Raw genomic sequence first — 15,719 nt, forward strand, 5'->3', positions numbered from 1 at the left:
GTTCTGTGTGAAATAACACAGACACCTCCCCTGTGCTGACCAAGAGACACTGTAGAATAGGTACTTGTTCATGCTAACCACTAACCCCATTCATATTCTCAGACATTAAATGGTGTACCTAGATCCTTGTAATCTGTATCTAAAACGGGGACATGAGAAGAGAAAACATTCCTTACTGAATTGATTGTGCGGACATAAGTTATTTGACGTCAAATAATTACTGTTGGAATGAGTTCAGTTTTACAGCTTTTTAGTGTGGAGAGAAAATATTGGTTCTCTGTAACAGAAGCAAACACACCATGAGCTCTTTAGCCCTGCCTGGCCAACACCTTTCCCAGTTCTTTCACAATCCCTCTTTTTTCCCCCTCCCCCTGCTTCCCTTGCCATCTTTCTTCCTCTCTCCATCCCAGGTGCACAGCACATTGGCCTGCTAAAAGGCATGGGACCATTAAGGCATCTTTCTCTCTCTCCGCTATGTTGACCTGTGACCTATAGTGTCTTTGAAGGCAGAGTGATGGAGACCCATAGGGAACGTCGGAGGAATAAAAAGCATTCCATACCTCTCTGGCCCCTCCTAGACGGGCACCAGTCGAAAGAGGAGAACTGATGCAAGACAGGGAAGGAGAGAAAGAGAGAGATGCAGTGTTGGTAGCTAACCCAGTAAGCAAGCATCTCAAAGCTGCCAACAAAACAAACATGGCGTACTATAAGCTTCAAAACTTTATCAAACTTACCAAATAACCCAAAATTGAATGGTTTCATTAAATGCTAGGACCATCACTCCAAACTCACTCCTGAGGGCAGGGCATCAACTTAGGGGAAAGTGCCTGAGCAATCGAGAACACATCACTACTGCAATACAAAACACTCAAATAAAACAGCTAGGTTTATGATAGTGCCTGATAGGTTAATTGTATAACTCTGTGAAGAGGTTCGGGCCAATCAAGAGATCTTCTGGATAGACCGTCAGTGTCTGATAACTCTTGGGAGAAATGAGAAAAAACACACCCGATATCTACTGTAGCTACAATCAGGAAAACAAAACGCTTCATGTGCAATTAAATAAAACAGCAATCAATCCTTCCTCAAGGAATGTATATTATTTACACAGACTTTCCAGACTAAGTCGCGAGAGCGAAAGGGTGCACCGGTCGGTGTGAGTGACATATAACTTAAAATGATTGAGTCTTTCCCTTTGCTGTTGTCCCTGAAGCACAGCAACATTTATTGGTGCCAGGTCATGGAGCAACGTAAGGAACCGTGGGGAGGAAGAGGGAAGAAGCCTTGTTGCCAAAGTGCTTTCAGCTAAACATGTCCCAGCCAGTCTCAGTCAGGGGCCACGGCAGAGAGCGCGTGAGAGAGATGAGAGCACAGTCATTATTTGTTAAATCATTTGATTTGGTGTAAACAAATGCCATCGTTTTGCGCTTGTCAACCCCACAGCAGTCTGAGTTTGAATGGACAGGGGGGGGCCAAGAGGAGACATCCAATCACGCAGCTGTTTGCAGTATCCAATCCCGGTGCGAAGTCGTTGGTGGATAAGGGAAGCGGGTGGGTAGAGGTGTTCGGGAAACACGGGGGCCAGGGCAGGGGTGGGGTTTAACCCCTCGGCAGGCTGCACATCTCACAGAGCTCTGTGCCTGGTTGGTTCATAAAGGTGCAGTGGAGACAAGACCACATCGCCGAGGAGGATGCTGGGGTAGAGGGGCCCCCGCCCATGGCCCCGTACTCCTGAGGGCCCGATGACTGCCCACCCACCGTGCCTGAGGAGAGGAGGGAGAGAGGGGTCAGGGACATAAGAGTGGCGGTGACTCTTACCAGGAAGGACTTTTCAGACTTCCTTTTTATATGTAGGGATGATACATGAAAGGAGCGCCAACCAAATGTATCTTTGTGGTCAATAAAGTTCTACTGAATTGAATGCAAGACAAGTTTACCTCAATCACTTTAAAATCAAATCCAAAACCACATTTTATTGGTCGCATACACATATTTAGCAGATGTTATTGCGGGTGTAATGAAATGATTGTGTTCCTAACTCCAACAGTGCAGTAATATCTAACAATTCACAACAATACACACTAATCTAAAAGTAAAATAATGGAATTAAGAAACAAATAACAACCCATTACTCTTCAACAGTGACAGAAATGTAATAATTTCAACTAAGGCATGTCCGTGTCCTACCTGGATGGCCAGAGGTACTTACTGCACAACTGCTCGATAGTGGCCCACTGCTCAGACTTCTTCCAGGTCTGAGCCAGCTCCTCGTCTTTCGTCTTCACAGCGTCCAACAGCAGACCAATGCTGTCCTGGGAACAAATAATGAGAACATATTTGGGTAAAAAAATAATAAAAAACATTACGTAACTATTTTCTGGCCACGCCAAGATAACCCCAATAGAATGCAGGGAAACAGTGTGATTTTTAAATGATAGATGACATCATTTAGAGCCAAGTTGCCATGAACAAAGAGATAAGGGGGGGGAGGAGTACAAATACACAATCATTTCCACATTGAACAAACGTGGTGATAATCTGAACCTTTTGTAGCGTGACAACACAACAAAACATAGTGCTTGAATGTTTTTGGAGAGAGAGAGCGAGAGAGCGCGAGAGAGCGAGAGAGAGAAAGAGAGAAAGAGAGTGCGCGATACGGTTGAGCGATGTCTGGAAGGAAATATTGTCCCATCTTCCTGTAAAAACTGTTTTTCACGGTATACTGAAACTTTGGTCGTTTTTTTTAATACTAGAACACATTTTTGTTACTTCGGTATCAAAATGTGTCTCACGTCATCTACAGATTGAGAGGAGCAAGTCTAGTAATTTGCCAATCTTCAAGGGAGCAGTAGATAGCTAGCCAGGCTACTTGCGCCCATGCAGCTGACAGTGCAAGCCACTTAAGAGAAGCAAGCGAGAGGAGAAAATGCCCACAGCATGGCTTCTAACAGAAACACCATATCTCCACACCCAAAGCTTGTTGACAAAACTGGCTCCAGAAGTGAACTATGAACTTAAGAGCAGATAACGACAACTATGCAAAAATGTGTTACAAAGCAGTGCAAATGGCGGTTTAGTTGCAAAACGACAAACTATTTTACAGGTGACGTTTGTATTGTAACATTCTACTAGCAGCTACATTACATTTTTTTAGGAGATAATGACCTGAACATAGTGTTTTCAGAAAGTATTCACACCCTGAGACATTGCTGTTTTACAGCTTGGATTTAAAATGGATTACATTGAGATTGTGTCACTGGCCTACACACAATACCCCATAATGTCAAAGTGGAATTAAAAATATAAAAGCTGAAAATGTTTTGAGTCAATAAGTATTCAACTCCTTTGTTATGGCGATGCCCAAATAAGTTCAGGAGTAAAAATGTGCTTTACAAGTCCCATAAATTGCATGGACTCATCACTATGTAAGTGTGTGACATTTTTGAAAGACTACCTCAATCGCTGTACTCCACACATACAGATAATTGTACGGTCCCTCAGTCGAGCAGTGAATTTCAAAAACACAGATTCCACCACAAAAATACCAGGGAGGTTTTCCAATGCATCACAAGTAAGGGCACCTATTGGTAGATGGGTAAAAACAAAAAACACATTGAATATCCCTTTGGGGATGGTGACGTTATTACTTTGGGTGCTGTATGAATAAACCAAGTCACTACAAAGACACAGGCGTCCTTCCTAACTCATGTCCGATGTTTCATGAGCTGAAATAAAAGATCCAAGGAATGTTCAATACGCGACTCAAGGCTGACTCAATACGCGACTCAAGGCTGACTCAATACGCGACTCAAGGCTGACTCAATACGCGACTCAAGGCTGACTCAATACGCGACTCAAGGCTGACTCAATACGCGACTCAAGGCTGACTCAATACATTTGCAAAAATGTCTAAAAACATATTTTCACTTTGTCATCATGGGGTAATGTGTGTAGATGGGTGAACAACTCAAATACATGTTTTTATTAATGCTGTAACAACTATAATTTGGTATAAGTCCAGTGCTATGAATACTTCCTGAAGGCAAAGTATTCATGACATTTATGCGATCACTATAATAATATGATTACAACCCAAAAGTAAATGTGAAATGCACTCTTAACTTCACTATGACAACAATGTACTTAGACTACATCACATTTATCTGGGCTTGCTAGAAGTAGTCACTAGCCAGCCAGCAGTCATGGGCGAAGCATTGCTCCCTGGGAGTTGAAATGCACTCTGGGAATCGTAGTAGGCGGTGTAAAATCCATTTTATCTCACTGATGTGTGGACTATTGCAATATAGAGGCTTTTCTGTGAACAATGAGATTGTAAGGAAAAACTTATTGACGAGTTAAGACACCAAATCATTTCCACAACGGACAAATGTGGTGATAATCTGAACCTTTTGCAGCATGACAACAAACCAAAACATTGTGCTTGAACGTTTTTGGTTTGAGAGTGAGAGAGAGTGAGGGTGTGCACAATACGGTTGGGCGATGTCTGGAATGACACCTTCATTCCATCTTCCTGTGAAAACATTAGTTTTGTCCGATATACCGAAACTTCAGTACTTTTCCGGCTCAGAAGTGTGTGAAATGCACTCATAACTTGCTATGACAGCAATATACACTGAATAAAAATATAGACGCAATCAAGTGTTGGGCCTGTTTCATGAGCTGAAAAAGCGTACTTCTTTCAAATGTTGTGCACAAATTGGTTTACATCCCTGTTAGTGAGCATTTCTTCTTTGCCAAGATAATCCATCCACCTGACAGGTGTGGCATATCAAGAAGCTGATTAAACAGCATGCTCATTACACACAGGTGCACCTTGTGCTGGGAAAAATAAAAGGCCACTAAAATGTGCAGTTGTCTCACACGACACAATGCCACAGATGTCTCAAGTTGAGGGAGCGTGCAATTGGCATGCTGACTGCAGGAATGTCCACCAGAGGTGTTGCCAGAGAATTTCATGTTAATTTCTCTACCATAAGCCCCCTGCAACATTTTTTTTTTCAGAGAAAATGGCAGATCATCCAACCGGCCTCACAACCACTGACCACGTTTAACCACGCCAGCCCAGGACCTCCACATGCAGTTTCTTCATCTGCGGGATCATCAGACCAGCCACCCGGACAAGCTGGTGAAACTGTCAGAAACTGACTCCAGGAAGCTCATCTCAAAGCACGTTGCCCTCACCAGGGTTTTGACCTGACTGTAATATGGCGTCATAAGTGACTTCAGTGGGCAAATGCTCACCTTTAGATGGCGACCGGCACGCTGGAGAAGTGTGCTCTTCGCAGATGAATATCGGCTTCAACTGTACCGGATAGATGTTGTGTGGACAAGCGGTTTTCTAATGCCAACGTTATGAACAGAGTGCCCCATGGTGGCACTGGGGTTATGGTATGGGGCAGAATTAAGCTATGGACAATGAACACAATTGCATTTTATTGATGGCAATTTGAATGCACAGAGATACCACGACGAGATCCTGAGACCCACTGCCGTGGTCCAAATTCTGATATTGTGACAACACTAATAAACATCGTTGACATACGATTGTACCGTGTATTTCCCCCCTCAGGAGGAGAACGCGTGTTGTGCATGGAAGGGTCAATTGGCGGGAAGAAAGCAATATAATGGATACATTGCTAATAATTTTTCTGTATCTAGTCTAGACTAGTCTGAGACTGTTCTTCCCCCCTCCACTCACTACTCTAGGTTATTTACTTACTTACTTGGTTCACACTCATTTCTTAAAATGTTTTAACTTGTAGGTCTATATTTAGGATTTGTACAGTTTGATAGGTAAAAGGCATATCCTAATAGGCCTATTAGAAACAAATGAACAATGGCAAATGTTACACTAAGTGTTATAAATGATAATTTGTTTAAACTTCCTATTCCATTAGTATATTTAGCAATTGTTTTGTTCTCTCTTGTCGATAAAACGCAATTGTAAATTCGCCCAACCCTAGTGTACAAGTCTGTATGTGAGTGAGTGAGTGACAGTATGGGTGTGTGGGGTACGGTGTGAGTGTGTGTGTGCAGAACTTACTCTGAGAGGCATGACCTCGTTGGTGACCAGGAAGAGGAGCAGGTGGAAGTCAGACACCATGTCCAGGAATACAGTCGAGGTGCACTGGGACAGGTACGTCGCTAAACTGTGGAAATCCTGTCTCACACACACACACACACACACACACACACACAGGAAGGGGAAAACATGGAATATGATCAAGAATAATAACTTCCTATGACCCCCATAGCCCAGGGACTCTTAGGATGAATTGGCATACAATCTTGTGATCAGGTCAGATCGAAACAGAGAAATAATGGCTGTTGCCAAAGTAGGTTAACAAAAGGCTAAGCTTGAGAGCTAGCATATTTATTTCATTTGCGATTTTCATGAATAGTTAACGTTGCGTTATGGTAATGAGCTTAGGTCTATAAATAGGATCCCGGATCTGGGTTTGCTCGCCGCAACTGGTTAAACAAAGTCAGAAAAACACTTTTCGGAGCCTTCTGTATGTAGGTCATTCTTTGACCACTGAAAGAAAACAAAATACCAAACCTCACACATCAGAACAACCAATTTAGCTGTGTGTGTGTGTCAATGTGTACCTGTGTCTCTCCCAGGATGTCTCTGTTCTCTATGGGAAAGCGTGGTGTGGAGCTGAAGGTGTACTGGGGGTCCTTGGGGAAGGTGGTGGTTATCTGGATAGAGATGGATAGAAGGAGTGACAAACAAAGTTAACTGACTGGAACCGCTTGTCTCTTGGCCCTCCCCACCTCTCCCGCTGAGCCAAGTTAAAACATCTCTGTCCTGGCACCACAATGGTGGAACCAGCTTCCCCCTGAAGATAGGACAGCCGAGTCCCTCTGCTCATTTTCCGAAAACATTTGAAACCATAACTCAAAGAATATCTTAAATGAATCCCATAGCGCAGTCTGCTAGTTAGAGAAGCGTTAACAGACTGGAAGACAGTTCCATCTTGGAGAGTCCCTTTGACATCAGCGAGATGTAGAGCCAAGACAACAGATGTCAGTTGAATATGAAAACAGAGGACCACGAGACGACAACAGAGCGGACCACGAGACGACAACAGAGCGGACCACGAGACGACAACAGAGCGGACCACGAGACGACAACAGAGCGGACCACGAGACGACAACAGAGCGGACCACGAGACGACAACAGAGCGGAACACGAGACGACAACAGAGCGGACCACGAGACGACAACAGAGCGGACCACGAGACGACAACAGAGCGGACCACGAGACGACAACAGAGCGGACCACGAGACGACAACAGAGCGGACCACGAGACGACAACAGAGCGGACCACGAGACGACAACAGAGCGGAACACGAGACGACAACAGAGCGGAACACGAGACGACAACAGAGCGGAACACGAGACGACAACAGAGCGGAACACGAGACGACAACAGAGCGGACCACGAGACGACAACAGAGCGGACCACGAGACGACAACAGAGCGGACCACGAGACGACAACAGAGCGGACCACGAGACGACAACAGAGCGGAACACGAGACGACAACAGAGGAATACAAGAGAAGTAATAAAGTGCTCTCAGCTGGTGCCAGTAAATATTTGGCGAGTCCATCTAGTTCTTTATTTTCTTGGGCTCATCATTGGACAGAACAACCTCATGATAGGTTGGTAGAGTTATGGTGATTTGGATATTTCTGTATGGCGTGGAGCTGCCAATATTTTACAACATTATTGTGAAAGGAGAAAGACATCTTTACAGCGTCGGGCAAACCTTCAGTTGAACAATTTAGTTGTTCGCAAAACACACATAGCAACTAGAAATGTGAAACACTTGCTAGTTAGATGGAGAATGTTAATGAACTAATTTTAAACGGTCAGAAGCGTATTTCAGTTGACTGGCCCTGCTATGTAAACCTGCCCTACCACTCCTCATGTCATTGGTTGATTCCCTTCTTTAAACCTGCATAAAAGGTCAAATGTACACACCCACATTCTTTCATACTTACGTCTATGATAAGGTACTCCACAGGAAGGGGCCGGGCTAAATATGTGATGTCATTGCCAAATTTATCTTTGTCCTGTTGAGGGGGATGAAGAAAAATGACAATCAATGGAGAGAAATACGACAGCTGTAACAGTTCCAATAGTTATTTGGTATTTTATTAGGATCCCCATTAGCTGTTTCTGTGGTCCACACAGTACATGAAGACATAATACAGAACATTAATAGACAAGAACAGAACTACATACAATGGCACATCAATACATACACAAAATATCTAGGTCAAATAGGGGAGAAACGTTGTGCTGCGAGGCTTTGCGTTCTGTTTTTTTGAAACCAGGTTTGCTGTTCATTTGAGCAATAGGAGACGGAAGAGAGTTCCATGGCTCTAATACCTACTGGGTCCTTGAATTTGTTTTGGATGAGGACAGTGAAAAGACCCCTGGTGGCATGTCTGGTGGGGTAAGTGTGAGCGTGTCAGAGCTGTGTGTGTGTAAGTAGACTACGCAAACCGTTTGGAATTTCACAACATTGTTTCTCATAAAAATAACACTTAACCAAGAGAGACTGGAATGCATATTATTTCAATTAGCCTTCTGATTACAATGAAGAGCAAGATGTGCCGCTCTGTTCTGGGCCGCTGCAGCTTAACTCGATCTTTCCCGGCACCACTTGACCCTACGCATGGTAAGACAAAACTAGAACCTGCAGGACCTGTTTTTGAAGTGTGGTGTCAAAACAAAAACAGAGCATCTGTTTATTATGGACAGACCTCACCCCATCTTTACAACTATTGAATCTACAGTACCAGTCAAAAGTTGACACAGCTACTCATTCCAGGGTTTTATATTTCTTATATTTTCTACATTGTAGAATAATAGTGAAGACATCAAAACTATGATAGAACACATATGGAATCAGGTAGTCACCAAAAAAAAGTATATATATGTGATATGTTGATTTGTTTGAGATTCTTCAAAGTAGTCACCCTTTGCCTTGATGACAGCTTTGCACACTCTTGGCGTTCTCTCAACCAGCTTCACCTGGAATGCATTTTGATTAATAGGTGTGCACTGTTCAAAGTTTATTAGTGGAATTGATTTCCTTCTTAATGCGTTTGAGACAATCAGTTGTCTTGTGACAAGGTAGGGGTGGTATACAGAAGATGACCCTATTTGCTAAAAGTCCATATAGGCAAAAACAGCTCAAATACGCAAAGAGAAACGATAGTCCATCATTACTTTAAGACATGAAGGTCAGTCAATACAGAATATTTCAAGAACTTAATATTAAGTGCAGTTGCAAAAACCATCAAGCGCTATGATGATGCTGGCTCTCATGAAGACCTCCACAGGAAAGGAAGACCCAGAGTTACCTGTGCTGTAGAGGACAAGTTTATTAGAGGTAATTACAACCTCAGACTGCAGCCCAAATAAATGCTTCAGAGTTCAAGCAACAGACACATCAACTGTTCAGAGAAGACTGTGTGAATCAGGCCATCATGGTCAAATTGCTGCAAAGAAACCACTAAAGGACACCAATAAGAAGACTTGCTTGGGCCAAGAAACACAAGCAATGGACAATAGACAGGTGGAAATCTGTCCTTTGGTCTGATGAGTCCAAATTTGAGGTTTTTGGTTCCAACCGCCGTGTCTATGTGAGACGCAGAGTAGGTGAACGGACGATCTGTGGTTCCCACCGTGAAGCATGGAGGAGGTGGTGTGATGGTGTGTGTACGGGGGGGCTTTGTTGGTGACACGGTCTGTGATTTATTTAGAATTCAAGGCACACTTAACCAGCATGTCTATCACAGCATTCTGCAGCGATACGCCGTCCGTGTTCGCGCTTAGTGGGACAATCATTTGTTTTCCTACAGGACAACGACCCAACACAACTCCAGGCTGATGTACGGGCTATTTGACCTAAGAGAGTGATGGAGTGCTGCATCAGATGACCTGGCCTCCACAATCACAACCCAATTGAGATGGTTTGGGATGAGTTGGACCGCAGAGTGAAGGAAAAGCAGCCAACAAGCGCTCAGCATGTGGGAACTCCTTCAAGACTCTTGGAAAAAATATTCCTCATGAAGCTGGTTGAGAGAATGCCAAGAGTGTGAAAATTGTCAAGGCATAGGGTGGATTACTCTGAAAAATAACATATTTTGATTGGTTAACCCTTTTTTGGTTACTACATGATTCCATGTGTTATTTCATAGTTTTGATGTCTTCACTATCATCCTACAATGTAGAAAATAGTGAAAATAAAAACCCTTGAATGAGTCGGTGTGTACAAACTTGACTGGTACTGTATATGTTTGGACCATGACAGTTTACAATCTAAGGTAACGCCAAGTAATTTAGTCTCCTCAACTTGTTCAACAGCCACACCACTCATTACCAGATCCAGCTGAGGTCTAGAGCGTCAGGAATGATTTGTACCAGATATAATGCTCTTGGTTTTAGAGATGTTCAGGACCAGTTTATTACTGGCCACCCATTCCAAAACAGACTGCAACTCTTCGTTAAGGGTTTCAGTGACTTCATTATCTGTGGTTGCTGACAAGTATATGGTTGAATCAGCATACATGGGACACACAGGGTTTGTTAAATAGCAGTGACAGGGCATTGATAAACATAGTAACGAGGGCCAAGAGAGCTGCCATGGTACACCACACGTTTGACATTAGAGAAGCCTCTATTAAAGAAAAGTTATATTCGATCGATAGATCTTTAGCCACAATATGCCATTGGTTGAAAGGCCATAATTAAAATTTTTATTTATTTATTTAATTTTTTTTAACATACGTTTTCAACAGGTTATGTATGGTCAATAATATCGAAGGCGTCACTTAAATCGAACAGTACAGCTCCCACAACCTTCTAAATATACATTTCAAACAATCATCAGTCATTTGTGTCAGTGCAGTACATGTTGAGTGCCCTTCTCTATAAACATGCTGAAAGTCTGTTGACAATTTGTTTACAGAGAAATAGCATTGTATTTGGTCAATAACGGCAGGGGCGGCAGGGTAGCCTAGTGGTTAGAGCGTTGGACTATTAACCGGAAGGTTGCAAGTTCAAAGCCCCGAGCTGACAAGGTACAAATCTGTTGTTCTGCCCCTGAACAGGCAGTGTTTGAAAATAAGTGTTTGAAAATAAGAATTTGTTCTTGCCTGGTTAAAAAGGTTAAAAAAAAATATATATATATATATATATATATATAAAAATAAAAAAAATCCAACTGTTTTTTTTAAAGAGCTGGCAAGCTGATCGTTTTGCTGTTAGAACCGGTAAAACCCACTTTGCCACTCCTGGGTAGCGGAATGACTTTGGCTTCCCTCCAGGCCAGATAACTAACACCTTCCTCTAGACTCAGATTAAAGATGTGACAGATAGCTGACTTTATGGCCACTCCTACCATCCTCAGTAGCTTTCCAAGTTGTCAATGCCAGGTTTAAGTATTGATCAATAATAATTCTCACCTCTCCCACACTAACTTAACAAAATTCAAACTTACAATGCTTTTCTCTTTTTTGATGCATGAATACGATCGCTCACTGTTAATTGTTGGCATTTCCTGCCTAAGTTTGTCACCTTCGCCAATGAAGGAATCAAAATGAAGGAATCAATGAACCAATGAAGGAATCAAAATAACACCAAATGGTTGTGTGAGGAATAGATGATTCAATGAAAGATTAATTTGTTTTTCTGCCCATGATTTTAAAAAGTACTCCTAAGATTTTTTCCCCCATCATTCATCTTGGCTTCATAATACGGTTATTTTTGTTGAGTTTAGTCATCATTTCTCAATTTGCAGTAAGTCAGCCAGTCAGATGTGCAGCGCCCCCCCGCCCCCCCAATCGCTTTCCCATCTCTTTCAAACATAGCGTCTCAATTTCCCATCAATCCACAGACCCTTAAGAGACTGACTGTTAGAACTGTTAACAGGTGAATGTTTATCAATAATTAGAAGAAGCAAATTTGTCAAGTGCAGCGTCTGGAAACTCCTTATGAATCACATCAGACACAAGAGTCACAGCAGAATATTTTGTATGATCTCTTACACACCATTTTAGGCCCAGCTTTTGGAACATTGGCTCTCCTAGATAGATCACTGTATCTAATAGGTACAAAAATAATCTTCTTCCTCTTGAGCAGACAGTTTGATTAATCAATATTCTCTGGTTCCCAAGAAAGTATACCTCTCTGTTTACATCACATACACTATCAAGCATTTCACACATTATTTAGATAGTGACTGTTAGCACTTGGCCTATAATAACACCTCATAATTAAAGGCTTTAGACGTGCCAAGTGAACCTGTAACCACAACACTCCAACAACACTTGACAAAAAGATCTTCTCTAAGCATTTCAGGGATTTGGCTCTGAATATATACTGAACAAAAATATGAAAGCAACATGTTAAGTGTTTGTTTCATGAGCTGAAATAAAAAGGGACCAAGATATGTTCCATACGCACCAAAAGCTTATTTCGCGCAAATGTTGTGCACAAATTTGGTTCCATCCCTGTTAGTGAGCATTTCTCCTTTGCCAAGATAATCCATCCACCTGACAGGTGTGGCATATCAAGAAGCTGATTAAACGGTATGATCATTACACAGGTGCACTTTATCCTGGGGACAATAAAAAGGCCACTAAAATGTGCAGTTGTCTCACATGACACAATACCACAGATGTCTCAAGTTGAGGGAGCGTGCAATTGGCATGCTGACTGCATGAATGTCTACCAGAACTGTTGTCAGAGAATTTCTCTACCATAAGCTGCCTCTGTCGTTTTAGAAAATGTCAGCAAGTCCAACCGGCCTCACAACTGCAGACCACGTGTAACAACGCCAGCCCAGGACCTCCACATCCGGCTTCTTCACCTGCGGGATGGTCTGAGACCAGCCACCCAGCAACTGATGAAATTGAGAAGTATTTCTGTCTGTAATAAAGCCCTTTTGTGGGTTAAAACTCATTCTGATCAGCTGGGCCTGGCTCACCAGTGGGTGGGCCTAAGCCCCCCCCAGGTCCACCCATGGCTGCTCCCCTGCCCAGTCATGTGAAATCCATAGATTAGGGCATAATTCATTTATTTAAATTGCCTGATTTTCTTATATAACTAACTCAGTAAAATTGTTGCGTCTATATTTTAGTTTAGGGTATATAGAGAGAAAAAAAACCTCCCCCATAAGTATTCCTTTCTCTTTTATATATGTTATATCCTGCTATTGCTACTGCTGTATCAAAAGGAATGATCCAAGTAAGTCTCAGAAGAGGTTAATATATTATTGTTGTCATCTGATGTTACCAGGTTATTGATTTCATGAACCTTATTTCTGAGGCTACATATATTAATATGGGCCATTTTCAGCCCTTTCCTGGGTAGCCTCAGACATAATATGGAAAAGAACAAACAAAGAGGAAAAATTAAAAAAAACATCAGTCCATTTGCGTGTGCTGCGGGGTTGAAGCTACAAACCCATAGGTTCGTCTCCCATCCCTTCCAGGCTTTTGGGAGGGAGGGTGAAAATAAAAAATAAGAAACCGGCACACTGGTCTTGCTATTATCACTGCTCTTGCTAGTATCACTGCTCTTGCTAGTATCACTGCTCTTGCTAGTATCACTGCTCTTGCTAGTATCACTGCTCTTGCTAGTATCACTGCTCTTGCTTAAGCTTTAAGTATTGGCCTCATGGCCGAGGGTGGACAATGAGGCTGACATAGCAGATGTAAGCAATGTCCCAACGCGCTCCGGCAACTTTCATGGCCGAGATAAGTTATTTTCTCTTCTGGCGCACATTTTTCAGGATAGTCCTTGGTGAGGAAGATGCACATTCCTCTCAAGTTCTTGGCTCTTTCCAGAACAGCTACCTTGTCCTTGAACCTCAAGAACTTGACCACTATTGGCCTGGGCCTGTCACCTGGGTTGGTGGCGAGTTTTCTAGTCCTCTGGGCATGCTCCACCTCAAATCTTCCTATGATCCATCTTCAATTTCTCAGAGATCATTTCCCTCACTTTGTCCTCATACTTCATCCAGGTATCATGTTGAGATCCTGCAATTCCATCCACAACCATGTTGTTCCGCCGTCATTGTTATCATGGATTCACACATACAGGATGAGAGAGGTGCTTATGCCCTAGGCAGAGAGAGGATGAGGGAGGTGCTTATGCCCTAGACCAGGGATTGGCAATTCCAGTCCTCGAGCGCCTGATTGGTGCCACAGTCTTGTCCGAGCACCAGCTAACACACCTGACTGGAATAATCACGATCTTCAGTTTAGAATGACATTAGTTTAATCAGCTGTGTTTGCTAGGGATGGTGGGGCAGTGTGACACCAAATCAGGCTGGAGATGACCACCTATGCTCGGCAGGGTAGCCTAGTGGTTAGCGCATTGGACTAGTAACCGAAAGGTTGCAAGTTCGAATCCCCAAGCTGACAAGGTACAAACAAATCTGTCGTTCTGCCCCTGAACAGGCAGTTAACCCACTGTTCCTAGGCCGTCATTGAAAATAAGAATTTGTTCTTAACTGACTTGTTCTTAACCGACTAGTTAAATAAAAGGTACAATTAAAAAATAAATGCTCTAAACAGAGAGATTAAGATCTTTGGGTTGCATTCATTCTGTCATTCGCACATTCTTGGAAAGATGTCATGTGATGAAAACGTGTTGTTAGTTCTATAAAGCAGTAATCCATTAGGTTTACCTCAGGTCCAAGCTAGCACCATTTATTCACACAGAGTTCCCTTTCGGCTAACTCCATCTACTGGATGACATTTTTTAGTTTTTTGTTTGTTTAAAATCAACATTTTGTTCCTGCCATTTTAGCCTAAAAAAAGAAACATTAGGAGCAGTAAAAATGAGTGAAGTGGTGAGAGATTTTAGTGACTGTCTCCTTGTAACTGTACCTTGTAGAAGACGTCTGGTACGTACTGCTCTGTGCTGGACTCTTTAGCGTAGCCCAGCTCAGGGGCGTCTCGGCAGGGCAGTAGACACTCATCTCTGACCAGGGCCATGCACTGGTTAGACACCTGGTAACCCTCAAAGTGCACCTGGTTATCAGGACCACCTGCAGGGAGAGGAAGTGAGGCACACAGTCACCCTCACAGAACACCTGGAAAAATCACAAGACAGGCAGTCATCATCATCATCAAGCATGATTGATCCGTTATACAATAGTGCAGGCCCGGGATAGCCACATTATATTCATAGACTCATGGCCATGGTTGTGGTGAAATATCCACATCTCTTTAATCCATGGGACAACATTTCATTCACACCCAAGTTCACATCCCAAACTTGAAGTGAGCCGTTAGGAGAACGCAGGCTAGAGGTTTGATTTTATTACACATTAACGCAATGAGTCGGTCGGTGCAAACACTCGTCACTAAACACCCAGGTTTGAGTCCCATAGGGCGGCGCACAATTGGCCCAGCGTCGCCCGGGTTAGGGTTGGTGGGGTAGGCCGTCATTGTAGAATAAGAATGTTCTTAACCGACTTGCTTAGCTAAATACAAAAAGGTTTTTAAAAATTAATTATTGTAACAACGTGCTGCATTACTATCCTCAAAGCAAAGTCCACCATGTACAGTTGAAGTCAGAAGTTTACATACACCTTAGCCAAATACATTTAAACTCCGTTTTTCACAATTCCTGACATTTAATCCTAATAAAAATTCCCTGTCT

General features: G+C 42.8%; 1 protein-coding gene across 1 annotated transcript in view; it reads right to left on the reverse strand.

Annotated features, from left to right (window-relative positions):
• Nucleotides 1-353: 353 nt before the first annotated feature.
• The window catches only part of LOC139376972 (nuclear protein localization protein 4 homolog), a 33,315-nt gene continuing 17,949 nt past the window's right edge, over nt 354-15,719 (reverse strand). The window contains exons 11-16 of the mRNA XM_071120005.1: nt 14,942-15,102; nt 8,033-8,104; nt 6,631-6,723; nt 6,065-6,181; nt 2,210-2,312; nt 354-1,763 (exon numbers count right to left, since the gene is read on the reverse strand). Coding sequence (XP_070976106.1) covers nt 1,600-1,763; nt 2,210-2,312; nt 6,065-6,181; nt 6,631-6,723; nt 8,033-8,104; nt 14,942-15,102 — 710 coding nt within the window. The 3' untranslated portion in view covers nt 354-1,599. The remainder of the gene's footprint in view (nt 1,764-2,209; nt 2,313-6,064; nt 6,182-6,630; nt 6,724-8,032; nt 8,105-14,941; nt 15,103-15,719) is intronic.

This window comes from Oncorhynchus clarkii, chromosome 20 (assembly GCF_045791955.1).
Source record: "Oncorhynchus clarkii lewisi isolate Uvic-CL-2024 chromosome 20, UVic_Ocla_1.0, whole genome shotgun sequence".
NCBI classification, from domain to species: domain Eukaryota; kingdom Metazoa; phylum Chordata; class Actinopteri; order Salmoniformes; family Salmonidae; genus Oncorhynchus; species Oncorhynchus clarkii.